This window comes from Lactuca sativa, chromosome 8 (genome assembly GCF_002870075.4).
Source record: "Lactuca sativa cultivar Salinas chromosome 8, Lsat_Salinas_v11, whole genome shotgun sequence".
In the NCBI taxonomy this organism is placed as follows: domain Eukaryota; kingdom Viridiplantae; phylum Streptophyta; class Magnoliopsida; order Asterales; family Asteraceae; genus Lactuca; species Lactuca sativa.
This window is the reverse complement of record NC_056630.2, coordinates 115,216,589-115,241,729: the sequence shown is the minus strand read 5'-3', so window position 1 is coordinate 115,241,729 and position 25,141 is coordinate 115,216,589. Positions and strand designations below refer to the sequence as shown.

Genomic DNA, 25,141 nt, shown 5'->3' with positions numbered 1-25,141 from the left:
TTGTATTAGAGTATAATGTACTTCTTGGTATAATGTATAAAGTGTTCTCTTGTATAGTATATAGTATTCTCTTTGCATAGTATTTAACATGTATTGACTCATAATTGTACTAACTATAGTAAGTGTCATGGTAATAGTAGTAATGAGCGTTAATCCCTAACTATACCTATTATAGTTAAATAGAATGTTGGTTGTGTAACGCCCGCGTTTCCAGGCTAGGCATTATCTTTGATGTAATAGTCTAGGTTAACCTTTGTAACCCGTTTTGAAATAATATAAGTATATTATTTGAGTATTATGTGTTTTGTGCTTAATTGCTTAATTATGTGGTTCGATTAATTAAGAATAAAAATAAGCGTCAAAATCTAAGTGTAAAATAAACTTGATATCTTTGGATAATGTTGTAGTAGTTGAAACGAGGTTTCTGAATATATATAGAACGCCCAAATCTGACTTCGTAAGAGGAAGTTATGATTTATTGAAGTTTCGACTTAACGGTATGCAGCCTGAAATACTCGATTTGAGATCGAGCGGTTTTTAGCCGAAACAATCTAAACGAGAATCGAAGATCTTGTTGTTGGTATCAAAGCGATGAAAAGTTAGGTGAGAACGGACGTCAAACGAAGAAGTTATGAATTTATAACGAAGTTTTTCTGTCTCGGCCTACTAAAAATAAATAATAAAAATAAAGTCAAAATTAGCCGACGAAGTCTAAACGAAAGTTGTAGAACGTAGTCTCACCTACGCGTGGATATAAAGAACGTCGAAAACGGAGTTCGTATGAAGAAAATATGAATTTCCGAAGTTTATTAAATATTTAATATTTAAATTTAATTCTACATCTTGGTATTATCCGAAGAGGAGTCATCGGACTCATCCGAAGCACGCCCAGCGTACTGCTGTACGCCCCGCGTACCGCGAAGCATGACGCACCTCGCACTCAAGTGACTTCGGATACGTAAGCAATGAAGATTTCAGACCAGTACGCCCCGCGTACTCCAAGGCTCCAGCCTCCTATAAATAGGATGCGAGGGCAACCGACTCAATTGCTCTTTTTCTCTCTTCTCTCTCCCGTTTTGCATCGATTTGCGTGCCAGAAGTACCCCGAAGCCCCAGTATCATTCCCGAGTCCCGAAGCAAGATCCGAAGCCCCGAGAATCCCGAAGAGCGTGATTCCCGAGCCGAAGCTCTACCCGCGAGAAGTTCGATTTTTGTGAAGATCTTCCAGATCTGCGGAGAGATAGTACTTCTACAAGCTGTAGTGTTGTCTGATCATCTTCTGATCAAGTGAGTGTATACTACCTTTCATAAACATGATAATAATACAAGTATAGTTTGAGTGTATTAAGTATATAGTTGTTTATATGCGTGAGTGTGTAGTTACTTTCTTCTAACGCATAATTATGAAGTATTTTATACGAAATATGTGTTATGTGTATAATTTTGTTGTTATATGTGTGAATGTATATTCATTCTCTTCTATCTCATAGATCTGATTTATTTTCTATGAAATACGTGTTATGTGGGTGTGCCTCATCTGTTATGTGGAATATGTATTGAATGAAAATGATATACAAGTTTTAAACTATGTATAAAAATATATATTTTTATCTACTAATATGTTGGGTAGAACATGGGTAGATAGTTGGTGTGTAATAAACAGATGAGAGGCCTCGATGTTGTTGTTGTTGTTGATCTAGTTATTCAGCGGAGTATGGATAACGACCACTGACTCTTTCTAGACAGTCCTGTGGAACGCTAGCAGGTTCATAACCTGTAGGTGTTGTGAACGATGTGTTCACCGGTGTACTCTATCCCCCTCATGGTTGCCTTTAGGATATCTATTATTGAGGAAACCCCTTAGCAGTAATGTCCGTCCCAATGAAAATCCTAGATTAGGTCCCTTGAGATAGATGTTGTTTTTAGGGACGTAAAGTGAGGATAACGGGAATGGGTAATCGGGATAGTGATTGGTTGGTGAAATTAAATATAATTTATTTATTGTGGGTTGAAAACCCTATATGCTCACCAGGCTCCCAAGCCTGACCCACTCAGTTTTATTTGTATTACAGGAAGTGGCGCAAGGGTGTAAGATGGATGAATCATCGAGTTGTTTTGTTTACAAGTCTGTATATGTATATATTTGTTGAATGACTTGTAATGTTATCGTTTATGCTTTATGGTCTGTATCGGAACATGACATCCTGAGTTTTGATTATATAATGAAAATGCATCTCTTGATGAAATGCTTTGATAAATATTATTTTATCATGTTTTGTTTTGGGAACAAATTCTGCAACTCTTTTAAATCAAAAGGATTTACTCTAAAATTATTTAAAAAGCATAAATGAAATCGGTCTTTTCTAGCCGAGATTTTGAGGATGTCACAGTTGGGATCAGAGCATTAGTTTAAGCGAACTAGGAATTTGTAGGATTTCTAGACTTAAACTTAGAATGCTAAGTGGAATTTTGAGATGTGTGTCTGTTGGATTTTTGACACGAGCACTAGTTTATTTTTAGGAAAGTTGCCTAAAATGCTTTTATGTGTTAAATGTTATATGTTGCCTTATATGATATTATTTGTTCGGATCTACAGTTTGTTGCCAACCGGATCTGAAGGTTTATGTGTTTAGGATTCTAAGTGTATGTATACGATATTAGAACTAGCAAATAATTGTTTCGGAGTGATAAGGATGATTTGAAATCTATCGTGAATGAAGATCTAAATTTCACCTTATTCGGTGTGTAGATCAAAAATGGTGAGAACAAGGAGTGGCGTTGGAAACGCGGATGAAAACAGGAATCAACCGCCAGTAATTGAGCAAATACCTGTTGGGGTGCAAGCCATGATTCGGGCTATGTTAGCCGAACAAAGGGATGAGATGCGACAGATGTTGCATGATAATAGGGACGAACCTATCATACCTATTGAGGAACCCGAATTGATTCCCGAGCAATCGGAGGATGGGAACAATAGTCGCATTATGAGTCAAGTTGGGACTCAAGGAGAACGAAGGAACGATCCGGAAAGGAGAAACAACAAGGATGGGCGAATGTACAAGAACTTCTTGGGCGCCAAGCCGCCAAGTCTTTCTGGAAGCCCAAAACCTGTTGAGATAATGGATTGGATCTCCGAAATGGAGATGTTATTTGAAAGTTGCGAATGTAGCAACAAACAGAAGACCGTCTTTGCAGTTAGACAACTGAAGACTGGAGTCTTGAGTTGGTGGAAGTTGTTGGCAGATACTATGCCACGAGGAGAAGCCCTGAAAATGTCATGGGAGGAGTTCTTAGAACAACTAAGGGTGCAGTATTGTTCAGAGATAGATCTGATTGATCTAAACAATGAGTTCCAAAACTTGAAGAAGGGGAGGATGAGCATAGATGACTATGCTACTGCATTCACTGAGAAAATGAAGTTATTTCCGTACCTAGTGCCAACAGAACTCTCCAAGACTGAGAGGTTTGCTAATGGACTGCCTGCCGACTTTGGTCCGACAGTCAAGATGGCAACTACTCTAAAAACGGTTGTTCGTGCAGCTAAGAATGTGGAGGCCCAGCAGAAGGAAAAGGGTCTGCAAAGGATAGAAGTTGGTGAAAAGAGGAAGTTCGATGGAACTTCAGGGTCCAATCAGAAAAACAAGTTCTCGAAGTCTAGTTCGAGAGGAAGTGGAGGTGAAGCGAAATGGTGTGACAAATGTAAGAAGAAGCATCATGGAAAATGTGAGGTAGTGGCCACATGCTACAAGTGTGGAAAGCCAGGTCACTATGCCAATGAATGTACCCTCTCTAATAAGGTTTGCTATGGTTGTGGTGAGGAGGGACACATGGCGAGGGACTTCCTGAAGAAGAAGGAGGCAGCTAGACTCAACATTCTGCCAAAGCCAAAGGCGAGAGCATTCCAGATGACACTGGAAGCTGCCAAAGATGAAGCTGATGTCGCTTCAGGTACCTTTCTCGTTAACAAATTGCCTACCCAAATTTTATTTGATTCTGGAGCCAACTACTCCTTTATATCGCATGAATTTGGTAGAAAACTAGCTTTGCCTGTTGATAGACTAGATAATGCCTTATTAGTCGAAGTTGCTAGTGGCAAGTTTGTACCTATTAGCCATCGTATGAAAAACATCTTAATTGATCTGAATGGGAATAAGTTCCACGAGGAATTATTGCCTATCGAACTTAATGGTTTCGACATCGTGTTAGGAATGGATTGGCTTAGCGCCAATGACGCCGAAATTTTATGCAAGAAGAAAATAGTCAAAGTAAACCCGCCAGGTAAAGAGTCGTTTATGGTGCATGGAGATAAACGCAGAGTAAATTCTGGAATCATTTCCCTAATGAAAGCCATAAAATGTTTGACCAAAGGGTGTACATCATACTTAGCATTCGTGATCGATGCTAAGAAGGAAAAGAAGGTGATGCAGAATATTCCTGTTGTGTGTGATTATCCGGAAGTATTTCCCGAAGATCTTCCTGGATTACCACCCGATCGGCAAGTAGAATTTTGTATCGACTTGTTGCCCGGAACAACACCAATTGCAAAATCACCTTATTGATTAGCACCGACGGAGATGAAGGAGCTGATGATGCAACTTCAGGAGTTATTGGAAAAAGGTTTCATTAGACCTAGTTCATCGCCCTGGGGAGCTCCGGTGTTATACGTGAAGAAGAAAGATGGAAGTATGAGAGTGTGCATCGATTACAGAGAGCTGAACAAGGCAACAATAAAGAATAGATATCCGTTGCCGAGGATTGATGACCAGTTCGATCAACTACAAGGTTCAAGTTATTTTTCAAAGATCGATCTAAGGTCAGGATATCATCAGCTAAAAGTAAGAGAACAAGATATCGAGAAGACTGCATTCATGTCACACCCCAAAACCACGAACAGCGGAAACGTTCAGGGGTGGAGGACGTCATGTACAGTATCACAACAGTGTATTATAATAAACAAGCAACAACATCATCCATTGAATTATAAGTAAAGTTTAATACATGTGTGTTCTTTCATTGTAATAAGACACCAAAAATATACAATCTAAATAAAAGACGAGACTTGTCTGCTCCGTCTTCTCAAAACCTGGCCTCCGTACTTGTCTACTGATGACCTGAGAATACAAGTTATTTTGAAAGCGAGTATCAGCTTTAAAGCTGATGAATTCATAAGTATATAAGTGTCATTGCCTTGTTTGTGAAAATCTGTTATGAAGGCCATGTAAAATGTTAAATGAAAATGTTGATGTACGTATGAAAAACCCTAGAAAATCCCTTATTTTCTATCAGTTTGAGATGTAGTCTTCTACCAAGACCCGAATGTTTTGTTTGTAAAATGATAGTTTTTCCTTTGTATTGACTAGTACTAAAAGTGCTTAGTCTAACTCATCGTTTTCGTGAATGTATCACAAAATAAAGTAAACAGGAAAATGTACTACTGTAAGTGTTGTCACTGGGTACTAGGACTAACACAACATCGCATTAAGCGAAATATGTAACTTAATGAGCATCCGAAGATTGTCCAAAACAAGTATTAATGTAAGTGTCATCGATGGGTACTAGGAGTAACACAATCATCACAATAAGCGAAAGGTATAACCTAATGAACATCCGAAGATTGTCCAATTGTCCTCTGTAGCAGCAGCAGGTGGGTGGAAGGGTTAGTCCCAATCGATCTACCTAATATAAATAGTAACCTTAGACCTCCGTAGATGGTCATCGACCACTTGTGCTAATCAGTGGGGTTCGGAATGGTAAGTCCCGTCTAGCTATCCCATTGAACCGAGATAGGAAAGACAATTTACACAGTAAGTACTAATAAATCATCCTCGTAGTCCTAAGTACAAGTATCCAGGTAAGTGAATACAGGATAATGCACCTATGTAAAAATGTTCCTGTATGCTATTCATGTATGTGTGTCCATGTAACAGGTAAGTATATGTAAACATATTCATGTATCAGGTAAACATCTGTAAGTACTCATGTATCAGGTAATGTACTAGTATAGACTCATGAATGAACCAACTCTTGTGTGATTCCTTGTAATAGAAGTAATGTTTGATATCTTCAAATTATCCCTATGATAATTTACTGTAATATAACTGGTTGATCATGTAGGTTTATACACTCTTACTACTCAAGGGTGTGGGAAACTAAATGAAAGATGTAAACTATAACATCAATACATATATAAGAATATAAGTGTATATGCATAGTTTAGTTCAAGAATGAAAAATGGTTTTGTAAGACATCTTATGGGTTTTGAACAATAATTAACAATGATTTGATGTCATTTTAATAAACATTTCAAAGGTAAAACATTTGGTAACAATGTGTTTTTAAGATGTAAAACCATTTCATGCATCACATTTTGTAGCATGTGAAATCTGTTAAATGACAAACACAGTTATAAAATACATATCAATGATTAAATAACATGTTTGTTTCTACTTGTATTCCCCCCCCCCCCCCCCCCCCATTAAAGCATTTAAAATAATTTAAAACATTGATTAGGGGTATGAACTCACCTGTAGTTGGTGATTGGGATGAACTGAACGGTATAGGATGGCTAGGTGTCAAGCGAGGACTTGTACACGCACTACGATCCTAACGAACATATAATCACACATATATGCACTCAATTAGACTCAAATCACTAATTGATAATGTTAAGACATCCTAGACATAATAAACACTTTACATAAGTGTTTTAAGCCTTAAGGATTGCATCTAAGCTATTGTGGGACAAGGTATTTGTGTTTAGGGTTCCAAAGGACCCTACATGTGAGTTTACTCCCCGTAAACCATCACACATGGAGTTTACGGTTGTAAACTCTTGAGTTTACGGCCGTAAACTCCCAACCTTGGGGGTTTGGTGTGTTTTGAAGTCCCAAATGATTCCTAGAATTATTCAACTTGGTGGTTAAATCCTTGGAAGAGTTTAAGGTCTAGAAATAATCCAATTAGGAGTTTACGGCCCTGAGGCCATTCCCCTTAGAGTTTACGGCCGTAAACTCTAAGTATGGTGTGTTTTTGATGCTTTCAAGTCCTTTGCATTTGTGGTATAGGTTCTAGACTTTTATTCCAAGCATATGAAGGCATTAGGCACACTTTGGTGCCCTTTTTAGGAGTTTACGGCCCAAGAACCATTTCTTGGCCATAAACTCACTTTGTTAAGTGATTTTGATGTGATTCAAGCCCTTGATTAAATGGGAACAAGTCTAGGTAATTGTCTAAGGCTTTAGGAGCCTTAAACCCCCCCCCCCTTTGGTCCATTTCTATGGAGTTTACGGCCTAAGATACACTTGGGCCGTAAACTCTCATTTGTTTGTGTTCTTTGATGTGCTTAAGGCCTTAGATTTAATGGGTACTAGTCTTGATAAAAGCCTTAAAGCTTTAGTGGCCTTAAAACACCATTTTGAGGTTGAAAAGGGAGTTTACGGCCTATGCAACTCTTGGGCCGTGAACTCCCAAACTTGGGTGATTTATGGTTGTTTTCTTGTCCCTAACACACATACATAATAGTCTAAAGCAGTTGTATAACACAAAGGTCGGTTTTGGCTTTGTTTCGGGAGTTTACCGCCCAAGAACACCTTGGGGAGTAAACTCCTAGATCTAATGATTTAGCCATCTAAATCATGTTATAAGCACACAATAAGCATTCTAACACTACTAGAAAGAGTTACTCACGTTTTGGTATAAAAACCCGAAGATCCGTGAGAGAGAAAATGGCTTTTCTCTAGTTGGAAATGTGAATAATGAATGAATTTGGTTCAGAAATCTATTTATAGTCCTGAAATATTTTTGGCAGAAAATATTTTTATTCCTGAAATGATCTCTAATATAATAGAGTGTTGGAATAACAGTGTTGCACAAAACCCTCGTGCACCCACTCTCCTGATATTTCCTGCAGTGTAAACCCTGAATTACTCGAACTTACGCAGAAAGTCTGAAAGTTAATTGTGACTGCTATAACTTCTATTGAAGTGATATAGTTTGTACAGAATGGAAATTTCGAGTTGTCACATCATTCCCCCGTTAGAAGGAATTTCGTCCCGAAATTAGAATTTAAGCAAGTAAGAAATTACAAATAACTAAGCGAAAAGGTGAGGGTATTTCAGTTTCATCTGATCCTCACGTTCCCAAGTGAATTCCGGTCCACACTTTGCGTTCCAGCGCACCTTCACTATCGGGATACGACTCTGCTTTGTTTGCTTGACCACTCGGTCCATGATCTCTACTGGTTCCTCCACGAAGTTGAGGCTCTCGTTGATCTCGATCTCGTCGAGTGGAATAACAAGAGTCTCGTCGGATATACACTTTTTCAAGTTTGACACGTGGAAGGTAGGATGTACGTTACTGAGTTCGTGCGGTAGATTGAGTTTGTAAGCCACAGGGCTGATTCTTGCCAGAATCTCGAAAGGCCCTATGTATCTTGGATTGAGCTTCCCATGCTTTCCAAAGCGTATTAAGCCCTTCCAGGGTGAGACCTTCAGTAGGACTCGGTCGCCCACCTGGAACTCCAATGGTTTCCTACGCTTGTCAGCGTAGCTTTTCTGTCGGTCTCTAGAGGCTTTTAATCGTTCACGAATTTGAACGATCTTCTCTGTCGTTTCCCGAATGATCTCCGGACCCGTGAGAGTGCTTTCGGGAACTCGTCCCTTAGCTAACTGGGTATCACCCACCTCAGCCCAACACAGAGGGGATCTGCACTTTCGGCCATAGAGGGCCTCGAATGGAGCTGCCTTTATGCTCGTATGATAACTGTTGTTGTAGGAAAATTCAAAAAGGGGTAAATGAGTATCCCAAGCTTTTCCAAAGTCAATCACACAGGCACACAACATATCTTCTAAGGTTTGGATAGTTCTCTCACTTTGCCCGTCGGTCTGTGGATGGTAGGCTGTACTCATATCCAGCCTAGTTCCTAGGGAACTTTGTAATGACTGCCAGAACCTCGAAGTGAATCTACTATCTCGGTCCGAGATGATAGATAAAGGAACACCGTGCAACCTTACAATCTCCCTAATGTAAGTTCTGGTAAGTTTCTCCATCTTGTCTGTTTCTTTGATCGGTAGGAAGTGTGCAGACTTGGTCAGTCTATCGACGATGACCCATATGGAATCAAGTCCACCCGTCGTCTTGGGCAACTTGGTTATGAAGTCCATAGTGATCCGCTCCCACTTCCATTCTGGTATCTCCGGTTGTTGTAGAAGACCGGAGGGTTTCTGGTATTCGACCTTGACCTTTGCGCAAGTAAGGCATTTACTCACGAAGGTAGCAATATCTGCTTTCATGTTAGGCCACCAGTATAACTTTTTAAGATCCAGATACATCTTATCTGAACCCGGGTGGACGGAATAACGAGTGTTGTGAGCTTCGGTCATGACCAAGTCTCTGAAGCCACCGTGTTTCGGTGTCTAGATCCGATCCATGAGGTATAAGGCTCCGCCACCCTTGACTTCCAAGTTCTTATCCATCCCTCAAAGGGATTCACCCGCCACGTTTTCAGGTTTCAAAGCGTCGAGCTGAGCCTCCTTTATTTGCGTGGAAAAGTGTGAATTGATAGTTAGAGTCAAAGATTTGACTCTACGACCAGTATATTCTTTCCGGCTTAGGGCGTCGGCTACTACATTGGGTTTGCCTGGATGATAACGAATTTCGCACTCGTAATCACTAAGTAGATCGACCCACCGTCGTTGTCTCATGTTGAGCTCTTTCTGGTCGAAAATGTGTTGTAGACTCTTATGGTCTGTAAAGATCGTGCTTTTTGTACCGTATAGGTAATGTCGCCAGATCTTCAGAGCAAACACAACTGCTCCTAGTTCGAGATCGTGGGTTGTGTAGTTAACCTCATGTGTCTTCAGCTGTCTCGAGGCATAGGCTATGACTTTACCTCGCTGCATCAGAACACATCCGAGTCCCTGATTGGATGCATCACAATAGACAATGAAGTCTTATATCCCTTTAGGAAGGGACAGTATCGGGGCGGTGCATAAGGCTCGTTTGAGCGTTTGGAACGCTCTTTCCTGTTTCTCTTCCCAGTCAAAGGCCACGCCTTTCTGGGTCAGGGTTGTAAGAGGTTTCGCTATGCTGGAGAAGTTCTGAATGAACCTGAGATAGTAGCCAACTAGACCTAGAAATTGACAAATTTCAGTAGGTGTCTTTGGTGCTGACCAGTTCTCGATGACTTTAATTTTGGAAGGGTCCACGTGCATACCTTCTTCGCTAACTACATGGCCCAAGAATTTGACTCGCCGAATCCAAAATTCGCACTTTGAGAACTTCGCGTAGAGCTTCTCCGATCGCAATGTTTCTAAGATTTTACGGAGATGTTGACTATGCTCCTCCTTACTTCGAGAGTAAATGAGTATGTCATCAATGAAGATGATGAAGAACTGATCCAAGTAAGGACGACACACCCTATTCATCAGATCCATGAATACTGCGGGCGCGTTAGTTAATCCGAATGGCATTACTACAAACTCGTAGTGCCCATAACGAGTTCGGAAGGCTGTCTTGGGAACATCCTCCTCTAATACTCGTAGTTGGTGATATCCGGATCGCAGATCTATCTTCGAGAAGTAGTTGGCTCCTTGAAGTTGATCAAATAAATCGTCAATGCGGGGCAAGGGATAACGATTTTTAATGGTAAGTTTGTTGAGTTCTCTATAGTCGATGCACATGCGAAACGATCCATCTTTCTTCTTGACGAACAGGACCGGTGCTCCCCATGGTGAGAAGCTTGGTCGAATGAATCCCTTCTTGAGAAGTTCGTTAAGTTGACTGGAAAGTTCTTGCATTTCAACTGGTGCCATATGATAAGGAGATTTGGCTACGGGGGTAGCCCCTGGCACTAAGTCGATTCTGAACTCGACTTGGCGTTGTGGTGGTAAACTGGGAAGTTCTTCTGGGAATATGTCGACTTGCAAGAAGTGTTAGAAGTTTTGAAGCAGGAGAAGCTGTATGCAAAGTTCTCCAAATGTGATTTTTGGATTCGTGAAGTCCAATTCTTGGGTCATGTGGTCAACCAAGAAGGGATAATGGTTGATCCAGCGAAGATCGAAGATGTGATGAAGTGGGAACCACCGAAAAGTCCCACGGAGATCCGAAGCTTTTTCTGATTAGCCGGATATTACCGAAGGTTTATCCAAGGCTTTTCTTCGATCGCTACTCCGTTGACAGCTTTGACCCACAAAGGAGCTACTTATGCTTGGAATGATAAGCATAAAGAAGCATTCGAGAAGCTAAAGAAGAAACTATGCGAGGCACCGATACTTTCTTTACCCGATGGAGTTGAAGACTTCGCTGTTTATAGCGATGCGTCTGGGGTTGGATTGGGTTGTGTTTTGACCCAAAGAGAAAAGGTGATAGCATATGCGTCTCGACAGCTGAAGGAGCATGAAAAGAATTACCCGACTCATGATTTGGAGTTGGCAGCGGTAGTTTTCGCTCTGAAAATATGGAGGCATTACCTCTATGGCACGAAGTGCAAACTTTTCACTGATCATAAGAGTCTCCAATATCTCTTTAATCAGAAAGAATTGAATATGAGGCAACGACGCTGGCTGGAGTTACTCAAGGACTACGACTGCGAGATACTTTACCACCCCGGTAAGGCTAATGTTGTTGCTGATGCTCTCAGTCGGAAAGTCAATCTTGAAAGGAAAAGGCCAAGAGCGTTGAGAATTGAAGTTGTCTCGACCATTGTGGAAAGTATAAAGAAAGCTCAAGAGGAAGCTTCTGAGAAGAATGACCGAAAGGAGGAACGTTTGGGCAAAACGTTGGTGTTCGGTGTAAACAGTCATGGACTGAAGGTGTTCCAAGATCGGATTTGGATACCTAAGACAGGAGGAATCAGAGATCTTCTGATGGAAGAAGCTCACAAGACCATGTACTCGATTCATCCCGGTAGCACTAAAATGTATAGGGACCTAAAACCCTACTACTGGTGGCTGACGATGAAGCTTGACGTTGCAAAGTATGTGGCTGAGTGTGTGACTTGTGCGAGAGTAAAGACACAACATCAGAAACCGTACGGGAGTCTAGAACCATTGCCTGTGCCTATGGGTAAGTGGGAAGACATTGCTATGGATTTTGTCACTAAAATGCCCAGAACAAAGAATGGTCACGACATGATTTGGGTGGTCGTTGATCGATTCACTAAGAGTGCGCATTTCATAGCAGCCAAGGAGAAATGGTCTATGGAAAAGCTTGCGAATTCATACGTGAAGGAAATTGTGAGGCTTCACGGTGTTCCGTTAACGATTGTATCGGATCGTGATAGCCGTTTCACCTCGCGATTTTGAGTACCAAGTTGTGTTTAAGTACAGCTTACCATCCGTAGACTGATGGTCAGAGCGAACGAACGATACAAATGCTTGAAGATATGCTGAGAGCATGTACTCTGGAATTCCTAGGTAACTGGGATGAACATTTACCTTTGGTAGAATTTTCCTACAATAATAGTTTCCACTCGAGCATTAAGATGGCACCTTACCAAGCTATGTATGGACAGAAGTGTCGTACGCCGTCTTGTTGGCTTAAGGCTCGTCAAAAGAATGTTAGCAGCTCAGGATCGTCAAAAGAGCGATGCTGACAAAAAGCGAAGACCGATGACTTTTGAAATTGGAGATTTGGTTTTGCTTAAAGTCTCGTCGTGGAAGGGACTTATAAGATTTGGTAAAAGGGGAAAGTTAAGTCCAAGGTTTATTGGACCGTTTAAAGTTCTTCAGAGGATTGGGAACCAAGCTTACAAGCTCGAACTACCAGAAGAACTGAATGGAATTCATAACACTTTTCATGTGTGTTATTTGAGGAAGTTCACGGGAGAAGTTCCCGTCATGATTCCACTTTCGGAGTTGAGAATCGATGAGAACAAAAGGTTGATTGAAGAACCAGAGACAATTATTGACCGAAAGACTAAGAAGTTGCGACGCAAGATGGTCGAGTTAGTGCTTGTCTGATGGAAACATACGAATGGGCCGAATCTCACCTGGGAGATGGAGAGTGACATGATGGGTCGCTATCCGCATTTGTTTGTTGATATAATGTTGATATAATCGAAGATCTTGTTGTTGGTATCGAAGCGATGAAAAGTTAGGCGAGAACGGACGTCAAACGAAGAAGTTATGAATTTATAACGAAGTTTTTCTGTCCCGGCCTACTAAAAATAAATAATAAAAATAAAGTCAAAATTAGCCGAAGAAGTCTAAACGAAAGTTGTAGAGCGTAGTCTCACCTACGCGTGGATATAAAGAACGTCGAAAACGGAGTTCGTATGAAGAAGATATGAATTTCCGAAGTTTATTAAATATTTAATATTTAAATTTAATTCTAAATCTTGGTATTATCCGAAGAGGAGTCATCGGACTCCTTCGAAGTACGCCCAACGTACTGCTGTACGCCCCGCATACTGCTGTACGCCCCGCTTACCGCGAAGCATGACGCACCTCGCACTCAAGTGACTTCGGATACGTAAGCAATGACGATTATGGACCAGTACGCCCCGCGTACTCCGAGGCTCCAGCCTCCTATAAATAGGATGCGAGGGCAGCCGACTCAATTGCTCTTTTTCTCTCTTCTCTCTCCTGTTTTGCATCGATTTGTGTGCCAGAAGTACCCCGAAGCCCCGGTATCATTCCCGAGTCCCGAAGCAAGATCCGAAGCCTCGAGAATCCCAAAGAGCTTGATTCCTGAGCCGAAGCTCTGCCCGCGAGAAGTTTGATTTTTGTGAAGATCTTCCAGATCTGCGGAGAGATAGTACTTCTACAAGCCGTAGTGCTGTCTGATCATCTTCTGATCAAGTGAGTGTATACTACCTTTCATAAACACGATAATAATACAAGTATGGTTTGAGTGTATTAAGTATATTGTTGTTTATATGCGTGAGTGTGTAGTTACTTTCTTCTAGCGCATAATTATGAAGTACTTTTTACGAAATACGTGTTATGTGTATAATTTTGTTGTTATATGTGTGAATGTATATTCATTCTCTTCTATCTCATAGATCTGATTTATTTTCTATGAAATACGTGTTATGTGGGTGTGCCTCATCTGTTATGTGGAATATGTATTGAATGAAAATGATATACAAGTTTTAAACTATGTATAAAAATATATATTTTTATCTACTAATATGTTGGGTAGAACATGGGTAGATAGTTGGTGTGTAATAAACAGATGAGAGGCCTCGATGTTGTTGTTGTTGTTGATCTAGTTATTCAGCGGAGTATGGATAACGACCACTGACTCTTTCTAGACAGTCCTGTGGAATGCTAGCAGGTTCATAACCTATAGGTGTTGTGAACGATGTGTTCACCGGTGTACTCTATCCCCCTCATGGTTGCCTTTAGGATATCTATTATTGAGGAAACCCCTTAGCAGTAATGTCCGTCCCAATGAAAATCCTAGATTAGGTCCCTTGAGATAGATGTTGTTTTTAGGGACGTAAAGTGAGGATAACGGGAATGGGTAATCGGGATAGTGATTGGTTGGTGAAATTAAATATAATTTATTTATTGTGGGTTGAAAACCCTATATGCTCACCAGGCTCCCAAGCCTGACCCACTCAGTTTTATTTGTATTACAGGAAGTGGCGCAAGGGCGTAAGATGGATGAATCATCGAGTTGTTTTGTTTACAAGTCTGTATATGTATATATTTGTTGAATGACTTGTAATGTTATCGTTTATGCTTTATGGTCTGTATCGGAACATGACATCCTGAGTTTTGATTATATAATGAAAATGCATCTCTTGATGAAATGCTTTGATAAATATTATTTTATCATGTTTTGTTTTGGGAACAAATTCCGCAACTCTTTTAAATCAAAATGATTTACTCTAAAATTATTTAAAAAGCATAAATGAAATCGGTCTTTTCTAGCCGAGATTTTGGGGATGTCACAGTTGCGTGCCTTTGATACACAAAGGTATTGAACTAAAGTGAAGACTTTTATATCCAACACAAATATATATAATATACATAACTAAGAATTCAACGACAGTCGGAAAGATAACAATATACCCTAAGTCCACAATCAAACAAGAACAGGAAGTAAGGTGAGCTATCAGTCCTAAGTCCTTCAAGTCTTACTTATATAAATATATTAGTGTAGATATGGTTTGGGAACAAAAGAAGTTTAAAAGAGTTTGGAAATAGTTTTATAACAATTTAGCATGAAAAATGAGTTTGATAAACATTTAAAGCAGTTTTGTTTGCAAAGCAGTTAAAAGTATAGAAAATCCTTTTTGGTTGCAAGTTATAAATCACATGTGATTGATACTATAACTTTTTGGATTCAACTTGTATTCCCCCCCCCCCCCATAAAAGCATTTAAAAACATTTAAAAGGTCAATTAAGGGGTATGAACTCACCTGCACTGAGTGGATTTGATGGAAGTGTCGGGTAGGATGCTAGGTGTCAAGTGAGGACTTGAACACACACACGGATCCTATGTAACATGTAGTGATACATAAATGTATCTAGTTAGTTATTTAATCACTAATTTAGTAAGTAAAGACACTCTAATGCATGAAAACCCTTTGTTTCAAGTGCTAGGAGTGTTAGGGGTTGTATCTAAGGAGAGTATGGCCTCACTTTGGAGTTTACTCCTCAAATGGTAGCCCTTAAGGGAGTTTACGGTTTCTGGACCATTTCCCCCATGAGTTTACGGCCGTAAAATCATGGGAATGGTGTATTTGTGTGCTTCAAGGTCTCATGCTTCACAAAAAAGTGTCCTAGGGTTGAATCAAAGGCTTAGGAAGTGGTTAAGGCTCGAATTGGCACACTTTTTGGAGTTTACGGTCCTTGGACCACCTTTGAGAATTTATGGTCGTAAACCCATGAGTTTACGACCGTAAAATCATGGTTACTCCAACCATTTCGTGTTTTGGTGTTTCTAGTTCATGCATGCAAGGTTCTAGCCTCTTGTCCAAGCATTAGAAGGTGTTAGGGGCATCAAAACACCCTTTGGGGGTGTTTACGGTTTTGGGAGATCCCCAAACCGTAAACTCATGTTCTTGGGGGTTTTTTGGTGTTTAGTCCATGGATTAACAAGTATACTAAGCAAACAACTAGCTAGGAGGAGTATACTTACTTATATGAAGCTTGTAAGAGTGTTTAGGACCCAATAACACTAGTGTGTTCTTGGTGTTTTGAAGATCACTTGAAGATCTATGTAAAAATTGAAAATCCATGGATGAAATGATGTATAAACACTAGATTAAGTGTTGTAGGAAAGAATCTAGGAAGGAAAACTTACATTTTTGGCGGATTTGGAAGAATGAACTTATGATACTTGAGAGAAAAACTTGGTGTTCTTGAGTGGGAAGTGGAAAAAATGAGGACAAGAAGTGTAAACTCATGTTATATGCTTGAGTCTTGGGAAAATGGTGTTTACGGCCCAAACTCCTATTGTTTGGCCGTAAACACCTAGCTAAGGTGTTGGATTGTTTTGCTTGTTACACCTCACTAATAACGACACTTCCTTTTATTTAATCGTTTGACGAAAAATAAAATAAAACACCAAACAAACTTAAATCCGGCCAAAAATGTACTAGAATGTTTTTGACTAATATTTGAAGCGTTTGACTGTTGAAATTATACAAATGAAAATTTCGGGTTGTCACACACAACATGAAATAGCATTGTGCTTATGTTAATTTAACAATTTTGGCATCCTACTTCCATTTCTTTTAAATAGACAAAACAATGAAATTAATTGCTATAATAAGTTCAAAATTATCGCCTGGTCTTACAAAGGATGTTAAGAGGACACACAAACACACTAACACATACAAATACACACGCATACATACAAATACATCAAGATCTGTTATAAAATAATGTGTATATGAGTGAGACAAATCTAGATGGAAACTCTCATTCTATTCACCATTTTCTCCAAAATTCTATGTTAAATATTACAAAAAAAAACTCCATATCAGACCAATATGATTTAATACCCAACTGAATGTGATTTTGGATCATTAGTGATTGTGAAAAAGAAAGATGGTCAACTTATGGAAGCCTGCAACCCCTGAAATCTTTTCGATACATGATAAGCATTCTTTTTTTCTTTTAACTTCCAAACTGAAAGAAAGATAATCACTTTAATTAATCCCGTGATAATTATAACACAAACCGAAAGAAATAGCAATGTTATACGTGCCACATACCAGTAAAATCTAGATTAAAACTATCCACATACTTTTCTTTTGCTTCCAACCTAATAGGCCAATAAAGGGCAAATATGTCACTTCAACAACAAAATGGAGGGTAAATTGGGCAATTTAGACAAATAAAATACAACCAACGGACCTAATAGGCCAAATTGGTATGACAAAATGAAGGGCAGAGGTTGCTAAAAATTAATTTCCAATATTAAAAAATGTGAACTCATGCAATCACAATTCACTTACATAAGGTATAAATAGTGAAAATAATTGAAATTACAACAAAACAGAAAAACATTAACTTGATAGAAATAGAATTTTAGCAGATGAAAGCTATGAAACTAACCACAAAACATAATTAGTCATACTTCCACGAATTAGTCATACAATAATAAGAAGACAAAACATAATATAGTTAGCAGTAAATGGAATGATCAAGAACTTTAACCTCTTCCTGTTAAAATTTAAGATAACTAGAATTGAAGATTGTAGGAGAATGAGAACAAAGAATGACAACAAGAGAAGTGGGTGCACCCCCAACCGACCTTAACTTCAAATCAATTGAATATATCAACAGTTAGACATATGATTTTATAAACGCCAGATGATTAGCGAAAAAAAATCAAGATTCAAGAAAGGTGAAGTAATTATCGATTTACTTGATTGGAGTTTGGAGAAGATCAACAATCAATAACACATAGATAATAAAGGCACATGCAGCGAAGTCAGCATTGGAAAGATATTTAAGAGACATATTTTCTTGCAACTAAATCTCGTGACGGTACCAAATCAGAAAAATAAAACCCTAATTGGAACAACAGGAAAAAAACAAAGAATTCGCAATTGTGACTAATGGAAAAATAAAGAAGAAGCACCCGAGAGTTGAGATACCAAAATTTCGTTTTCTTGTTGTGTGGTTCATCACAACTTAAGGTTAGGGGTTAGGGGTATGTGACATTGGTGTTGATGGGGACGACGGGATAGGGTTAGGGTTTATCGGCTCGACAGAAGCGGTGCGACAGAAGGGGTGGTGGCAGAAAAGGTGGACTTCTAGGAGGTGGTGAAGGGCGGTGGCAAAAAAGGTGGGACTTACAAGGGGTCGATCACCTAGTTGAGAGGGAAGAACAAGGTGACCGGTGAGATACTTATGGGTTGTAGCGACGACGTCATGAGGGTCGTGGTAACGAAGGCCCGCTGAAGATTCAAGAGAGCAAGTAGAGAGACAAAAGAGATTTGGGAGAAATGATAGTATGTAGATGATATTAGGGTTTTCCATACATATGGACGTTTAGAGATAGGGAGATGGTAGTTTTCATTATGTTTAATAGATTTGTACACAATGTTATAATAGATGTACATTTTAATTTTTAAGAAATTGACAATATGTTTAATAATATAGTAAAGATAAAGATAAAAGATAAAAACAAATATGACCTTGCCAAATTGCAGGTACGAATTAGATGGCGAGAAATACAATGAAAACAGATTCAGGATATTTAAAAAGCAAAATGTTAAATTTTGTTCGTATGCAATTTTAAATTTGTTTTCATTATCTTTTCTTGTAACAAAACAAACTTCAGAAAACTTTAAATGTGTTTTCATTACATTTTCTTAGAACAAATAGAGTTCATAAATTTATGTGTATGCGATTTATTTTGTTTTCGTTTTAGTTCCTTAGGGAAAAAAAAAAGTCCAGTAAATTTTAAATATTTTACAAGAAAGTATTTGTATTTGAAGGTGAGGGGAAATACAAAAAGAGCAATGATTCTGGATAATAAAAAGTGAATTTAAAATGGCTTCGCCCGGGTTCGAACCGGAGACCTTCAGTGTGTTAGACTGACGTGATAACCAACTACACCACGAAACCAATTGATCTTTATATATTTAAAATGGTTTATCAACAATCAATAAATATCCAGGTTTAAATATCTGCGGTCTGGTGCGAATCATTCAACCCGAATCCTGAAAATTTCCCTCTCGATTCCAAACCCTAATTTATTCATCTCAGCTACAGCCACGAATTCACTCTAAACTCGTCTTCTTTTCGCTAATCGACGGTGTATTTGGAGTAATGGCCGGTGCTGCTTTAGATATGTCGCTTGACGATCTCATCAAGAACAATAAGAAATCCGCCGGCGGCGATGGCGGTGGTCGTGGTCGTGGTCGGGGTCGAGGAGCTGGACCTGGACCTGCACGTCGCTTCAATAATCGCGGAGCTAACCGAGCGACTCCTTACGGCGGACCTAAGGTTGATTAGTTTTAGATCGGGTAGATTTGATGCTTGTCGTGTTTATTAGGTTGGTATGTAGATGTAGGTGATGATTAAAGTATGTTTGTAAAGGGTTTCCGTGTCTGATTTAGGCACCAGATGCGGCTTGGAGGCATGATATGTTCGGTGTTCCGGATCAGGTCATGGGGAACGTTGGACCTGGCGGCCGTCCATCTGCGATTGAAACTGGGACGAAGCTTTACATATCAAACCTTGATTACGGTGTCTCGAATGACGATATTAAGGTGATTGCTACTTTCTTTTTTACTTCTGATAGCTAACTTTGGCTAGATCTGGGTACCGTACTCCCATGTTTGGATTAACCAAAAAAAATCAGACTTGAATATTTCAAAAAATCAAACTGATTTGTTTGTTTCTTGTCTATTGATGATCTAATAAACGCGAAATTGAAATCTTTGTACTTCTAAGTTTGGTACTTGGTAGAAGGCAAAGTTAGTATAAATTACAATACATCATAAAGATTCTTTGAAGATGTATAAATCTGTTTCCAGATTCTTTTACTCATGTGCAAGAGAAAAAATTAAATGGTGCATAGCCAATCTAAGGGGGTGTTTGGATTAGATTTTTAGCTTATTGCTTATAGCTTATTTGTGGTGGGAATAAGCAATAAGCAATAAGCATGAGGAGGAATGCTTATTAAAATTAGCTTATTTAGCCTAATAAGCTGGATTTTATCCAAACACTTAAATTAGCTTATTGTGGGAATAAGCAATAAGCAGCTCTTTTTTTCCTATCCAAACACCCCCTAAGTTATAGTAGAGATTAATGGTTGCGTGTAGTACTGTAGTTAGGCAAACCCTAAAAGTAACAAGAAAAGTGTGAAGTGTAGTTGATGTATCTGAAGACTGTTTTGGTCGAATTGTGGATGAAACTGTATTTTGTGCACACTATACTTTCTATTTTGTTTACTGGAAAATCATAGAAGTTCTTGGGTAAAAATCTTACATGGTTGAAACCACTTCAATATGTGCAGGAGCTTTTTGCAGAAGTTGGTGACCTGAAAAAGTATTCTATACATTATGATAGAAGTGGGAGATCAAAGGTAATTTTCAAGGTTTTAGTACCTTTTGTAAAGTTTCATGTTTGTGATTCTGTTGTAACTAAATTTTCTCTCAGGGGACGGCTGAGATTGTGTATTCAAGAAGGCAAGATGCATTAGCAGCTGTCAAAAGGTATAACAATGTCCAGCTTGATGGGAAGCCAATGAAGATAGAGATTGTGGGATTAAACATTGTAGCTCCTGTTGCTGGTCTACCATTGCCAAACAACTCTTTTGGAAACATGAATGGTTTTCCAAGAAGGTATGGTTTTTTCTTGTAATTTGAATCTTTGGTTGCATTAAGTTGCGAAACTTGAATATCGAATGACATTAAATGGTTTGGTGATAGCTTGTAGGTTACATAAATGTCATCTAGTAAATAGTAAAATAGGTTCTTGGTAGGTTTGACTTCATGGTATCTCGTTTGGGTTAAATGCATTGATAATCACCTTTTTTTGTTCATTTGCATAAGTATTATTCTTAACAAGAATTTCACTGCATGTATTTGGGATGTCCAATGTTTTAAAGGGTAAATATTGTTAGACTTATTGAGGCATAGCTTTAGCTAAATTCTTATGTTTTATTTAGTTATAATTTGGATATTGGTAGCTAGTTTATTCCTCAAAGATACAAATAAACAATGTTGTTGTATTGTATTGTAAGGTAATTACTAATTAGTGTTTAACTTCCTCATAACATGTATTAACTGTCAAAAGTTTAGACAAATTACAAAAATGGTATATAGGTCTTCAAATCTTGTCCTTTTTAGGTAAAGCTGAATGTGTAATCTCACCCAATTTAATAGGAAATGAAGTGCATTTGTAGTATGCATGTTGAGAATGTTTACATAATAAGAGAGCATTTAGATGAATATTGGATGTCTTACTAGTTTTGTTGTGGTGCATGTTATGAACAGCGGACAAGGAAGAGTTGGTGGATTTGGTGGAAGATCAGGTGGTGGTGGTGGTGGTGGAGGATTTGGAAGGGGCCGTGGTGGACGTGGAAGAGGAGGAGGAGGAGGGCGTGGTGGTGGTGGTGGTGGTGGTGGAGAGAAGATATCTGCAGATGATCTTGATGCTGATTTGGAGAAGTACCATCAGGAATCAATGCAAACCAACTGAGATCATCAATCATCAGTTGACAGTTGTGCACCAAAACCTTGTTTGTATTTTGTTTTTTGTCAACTGAACACATACCCAACTCTCTAGGCTAAAACTGGTGGTAGGGTGGGAGGATTGTAGAAACTTAGTTTCTTTTTATGGAGCTTTATCGTTATTACTATAGATGTTAGACCATTGTATTGTATTGATTATTATGATACTCAGTTTGTGGTATGTCTATCATCTTCTTTTTATCTGTGCATCCTTCAAGACATGGAAAAGCATCAAAGTCTACATCAATTGCCAGAAATAACTACTTCTTGGAAGATGTATGAGGAATTCAAGGTAGTTTTCTCTGTGTTTCATTCAATAACATGGTTGTAACTTTAGTTAACATGTTGCCAATGTGGACAAACAGGTTGTAGCTGCTCAGTTTTTTACTTGGTGGACATGGTTGGGTTGAGACTTTTGTGTATCTATCAACTACAACAATTTAAAGAGATTCACAAGCCAATGTAACTTGAAAAAAGGGTATACAAAATATAGTTTCAATTACAATCAACCGTAATACAACAAACATAATTCCACAACAGCTACATGTGGGGCTCCCTCAACTTATGCGTTGGGAAAATGAGCCTCTCAATCGAATACAATATGGCGTGTATGCATGCCAACACAAAATTCCAACAAGAGGATGGCCAGTACCATGGATATAACAGCCGGAAAAACAAACTTATAACATGTCGAGGATATTGCCCAACCTTATTAACATTTAAAAAAAAAAAAAAAAAAAAAAAAAAAAAAAAAAAAAAACCCATTTATTATTCAATCATATATTTTTATCATCGGATGATAAAATTATATATAAAAAAAAAAAAGAATTACTCACCGGAAAAAGAAAATCAAGAGCATCCCAGGCTGCATGACGAACGGCTCGTGTTGGATACATGGGCCCACCAGGAGACGTGAAGCTGTACAAGCATGTTTTAAGTCTGGTACTTGTCGTCATTCGAAGCTCCAAACCTTGAAGAACTTTAATGCGTGAAAGGTAATGTAACAACACTGGCTCCACTTTTAATTTTTGAAGCTTCACAAATATGGATAATGTTACATAAAAATTAAAAATATCTGAATTAGACCGGATTTTTTTTATTATTGCATTGTAGCTCTCACCTGATTAGTTAGTTCGATAACAAAAACATCCGCGGGCCCTCCTATCAAGAAAGCATTTGGGAACTCCGGGAAGTGGTGAAATAAGGATTCAAGCTTTTCATCTGTAACAAGCGTTTTTTTTTTTGAGATTATAACTAGTATCTAAAGTGGTAAAAGGGAGAGATTTACTAGCGGTTTTAAGGTATATACCTACCTAGATTATAAAGGAATATAAATCTTGAAAGAAGAAGAAACAGATCTCTTTGAGCCTGACAGAGGAAAGAATAAAAAAAAGGGGTTTTAATTTTTCAATGTTTTTAACTTTTTTTATCGTGTAACATTTATTATATACATTGTGGAGTCATTTTGATATCGCTACTTAACCTGCAAAGGGATTTTCTTCAACTTCTCGGGCACCAATGCAACATCCTCAAGAAGATACTAATAATCAATTTAAAAATGGAAAAAGTCTCAAATTAGTATATGCACAAACAATAAATAAAACAAGAAGTAACAACGTGTCTTACCCTAAAAAGACTTTGGAAATGGGTGGTGTTTGTCTGGATGTCAATCCTACCAATAAACATAATACATGTATCAACAAAACCTACTTCATTAAATCAAACAAAATCTCTGATATTGCAAACCCCATACCAGAAAACATTCATAGCACCTTGGACAAGAGCTGAAGAGTAGCGAAGGAGGAGATCTGGACTATCAACTTCAACCTCAAACAACTGCAAAATAGATTTTTTGAGGATTTAAATGAATATTAACATAAATTGAATAAACAAGTAAGGTGTTCCTTTACATACCCATTTATGGAACAATAATGCAAATATATGAGAGGCAAAAGGCTGGCTCCATAGTTGAACGATCAAATCAATGATTGGTTTCCCTCGCTCAAGTTCATTCGCAAAATGGTCAGCAAGAACATCGTAAAAACATAAAGAACCCTTAATCTGTAACGCATCCTCAAGGATTATATCTGTTTCAAATTTCAATCCCGTTCAAAAATGATCAACAGTGTGAATTTCTGAGATCCAAAGTAAATAAGCATATAATTAATGGTGTCGGTTACTGATTACCTCTAGCTCGATCGTCAACTTGTAAAGCTACGTCTGCAAATAGCTGTTGTAATAAATCGCGTCTTTGAGTTGGTGAAGCAAGTGCCTGAGGAACACACAGGAGAAACAAGACCTCAAAATCACCATACCAATTCAACTTATAACACAGTTGAAGAAAACCAATAACGAAAAGACGTAAACAAAAAGGCAAAGGCAAAGGCAAACCCTCTGAAGCTTTTTGTCGATCTCTTGGGTGAGAGCAGAGAAATAAGCAGAGCTTCTTTGAGTATAGGCTAATGGTCCCATTCTTCTAATAACAGAGCATTTAATTTGGAATCAAACAGAAGAAAGTGTTAAAAGCGTAACCCTAACTCTGATTTTGATGATGTGTTGAAGATGTTCTCCGAGGAACAGTTAGCAATGGGTGGAGTACCGACAAAACCTTGGAAATGATTCAATGGCGTAGCAACGGTGGTGGGATGCGGCGTGGCAGCAAAGAAACGCCACACGCGTAGGAAGGGAACACCGGTGCAAATAATCAAAATTGATGATGACACCAGGTGACGTATCTTTCAAGAGATCAGGACTTTTGTTAAAACGGATACTCAAAGGAATCCAGAATTAGTAATGATGCGATGCTACGACACTAGAACAATCTGCAAGTTTCACCCATAAATGTCCATTCACATTGAAAACACGAAATTCACATTAAACACTTAAAAGTTAAAAGTAGATAATTCAGATTTAGTAACATAAAGTGCACGTTAATCAGCTGATTTTCATATCGAAAGCAATTTAGAATTGAGAAAATTACAAAAATACCTATCAAGTATCATTCACCACAAAATAACTGTTACGTATTATTTTTATATTTTCTCCGAATCATCCTTTTAACTACAAGCATCATTTCGAGATCCCTTACCATCGTGCTGATACTTGCATATCAGTTGGTTACATTTGAAAGTCAGCTTTTGTTTTATTTGAAATATTGCAAGTCATTTGATTATTTAAGGTTTTTTCCCGAAGACGAAACAACTTGTTTACCTCTATCCTGTCCAACCGAACCTTGAAACGGTTCTTCTGTTGCAAGTCTATTATACTTTAGGTAATATACCTGAATCGACACTAGAAATATCTTACTTTAGTATAAGATAGCTAATTTGTTTTTATGTGCTAAATGATTTATATTATAGCATGTCTTAGGTTTCCTACATAAATTGCTATTACTTGACTAGATATAAGGTCTATTGCTGACCTTGATTTGGAAACTTTATGTGTTTAGGATTTTAAACATATAATTAATGTATTAGAACTAGCATGTAA

The 25,141-nt window shown here is 38.4% G+C and overlaps 2 protein-coding genes and 1 non-coding gene across 3 annotated transcripts; 1 reads left to right on the top strand and 2 right to left on the bottom strand.

Annotated features, from left to right (window-relative positions):
- Positions 1-18,963: 18,963 nt before the first annotated feature.
- TRNAV-AAC (transfer RNA valine (anticodon AAC)) lies at positions 18,964-19,037 on the bottom strand. The gene has a single exon. It is a non-coding gene; the product is annotated as a tRNA-Val (tRNA).
- A 72-nt stretch (positions 19,038-19,109) lies between these two features.
- LOC111909443 (THO complex subunit 4A) lies at positions 19,110-21,833 on the top strand. Its single transcript, XM_023905268.3, has 5 exons — positions 19,110-19,418; positions 19,532-19,684; positions 20,434-20,502; positions 20,577-20,761; positions 21,416-21,833. The coding sequence occupies exons 1-5, from the start codon at positions 19,242-19,244 to the stop codon at positions 21,618-21,620; spliced, it is 789 nt and encodes a 262-aa protein (XP_023761036.1). The 5' UTR covers positions 19,110-19,241; the 3' UTR covers positions 21,621-21,833.
- A 266-nt stretch (positions 21,834-22,099) lies between these two features.
- LOC111909442 (uncharacterized) lies at positions 22,100-24,503 on the bottom strand. Its single transcript, XM_023905267.3, has 10 exons — positions 24,044-24,503; positions 23,840-23,924; positions 23,567-23,739; positions 23,406-23,488; positions 23,279-23,324; positions 23,136-23,192; positions 22,966-23,020; positions 22,773-22,873; positions 22,489-22,686; positions 22,100-22,360 (listed from the first exon to the last, which is right to left on the bottom strand). Exons 1-10 carry the CDS (start codon positions 24,122-24,124, stop codon positions 22,193-22,195), a joined length of 1,047 nt encoding a protein of 348 aa, XP_023761035.1. The 5' UTR covers positions 24,125-24,503; the 3' UTR covers positions 22,100-22,192.
- Between the last annotated feature and the right edge of the window lie 638 nt (positions 24,504-25,141).

Coding starts and splice junctions, on each gene's coding strand:
- LOC111909443 (XM_023905268.3), top strand. CDS start 19,242: ATGGCCGGTGCTGCTTTAGATATGTCGCTTGACGATCTCATCAAGAAC. Junction 19,685..20,433: donor TCTCGAATGACGATATTAAG/GTGATTGCTACT, acceptor CAATATGTGCAG/GAGCTTTTTGCAGAAGTTGG. Junction 20,503..20,576: donor ATAGAAGTGGGAGATCAAAG/GTAATTTTCAAG, acceptor ATTTTCTCTCAG/GGGACGGCTGAGATTGTGTA.
- LOC111909442 (XM_023905267.3), bottom strand. CDS start 24,124: ATGGGACCATTAGCCTATACTCAAAGAAGCTCTGCTTATTTCTCTGCT. Junction 23,489..23,566: donor CATTATTGTTCCATAAATGG/GTATGTAAAGGA, acceptor TCTATTTTGCAG/TTGTTTGAGGTTGAAGTTGA. Junction 23,021..23,135: donor TGAAGAAAATCCCTTTGCAG/GTTAAGTAGCGA, acceptor TTCCTCTGTCAG/GCTCAAAGAGATCTGTTTCT.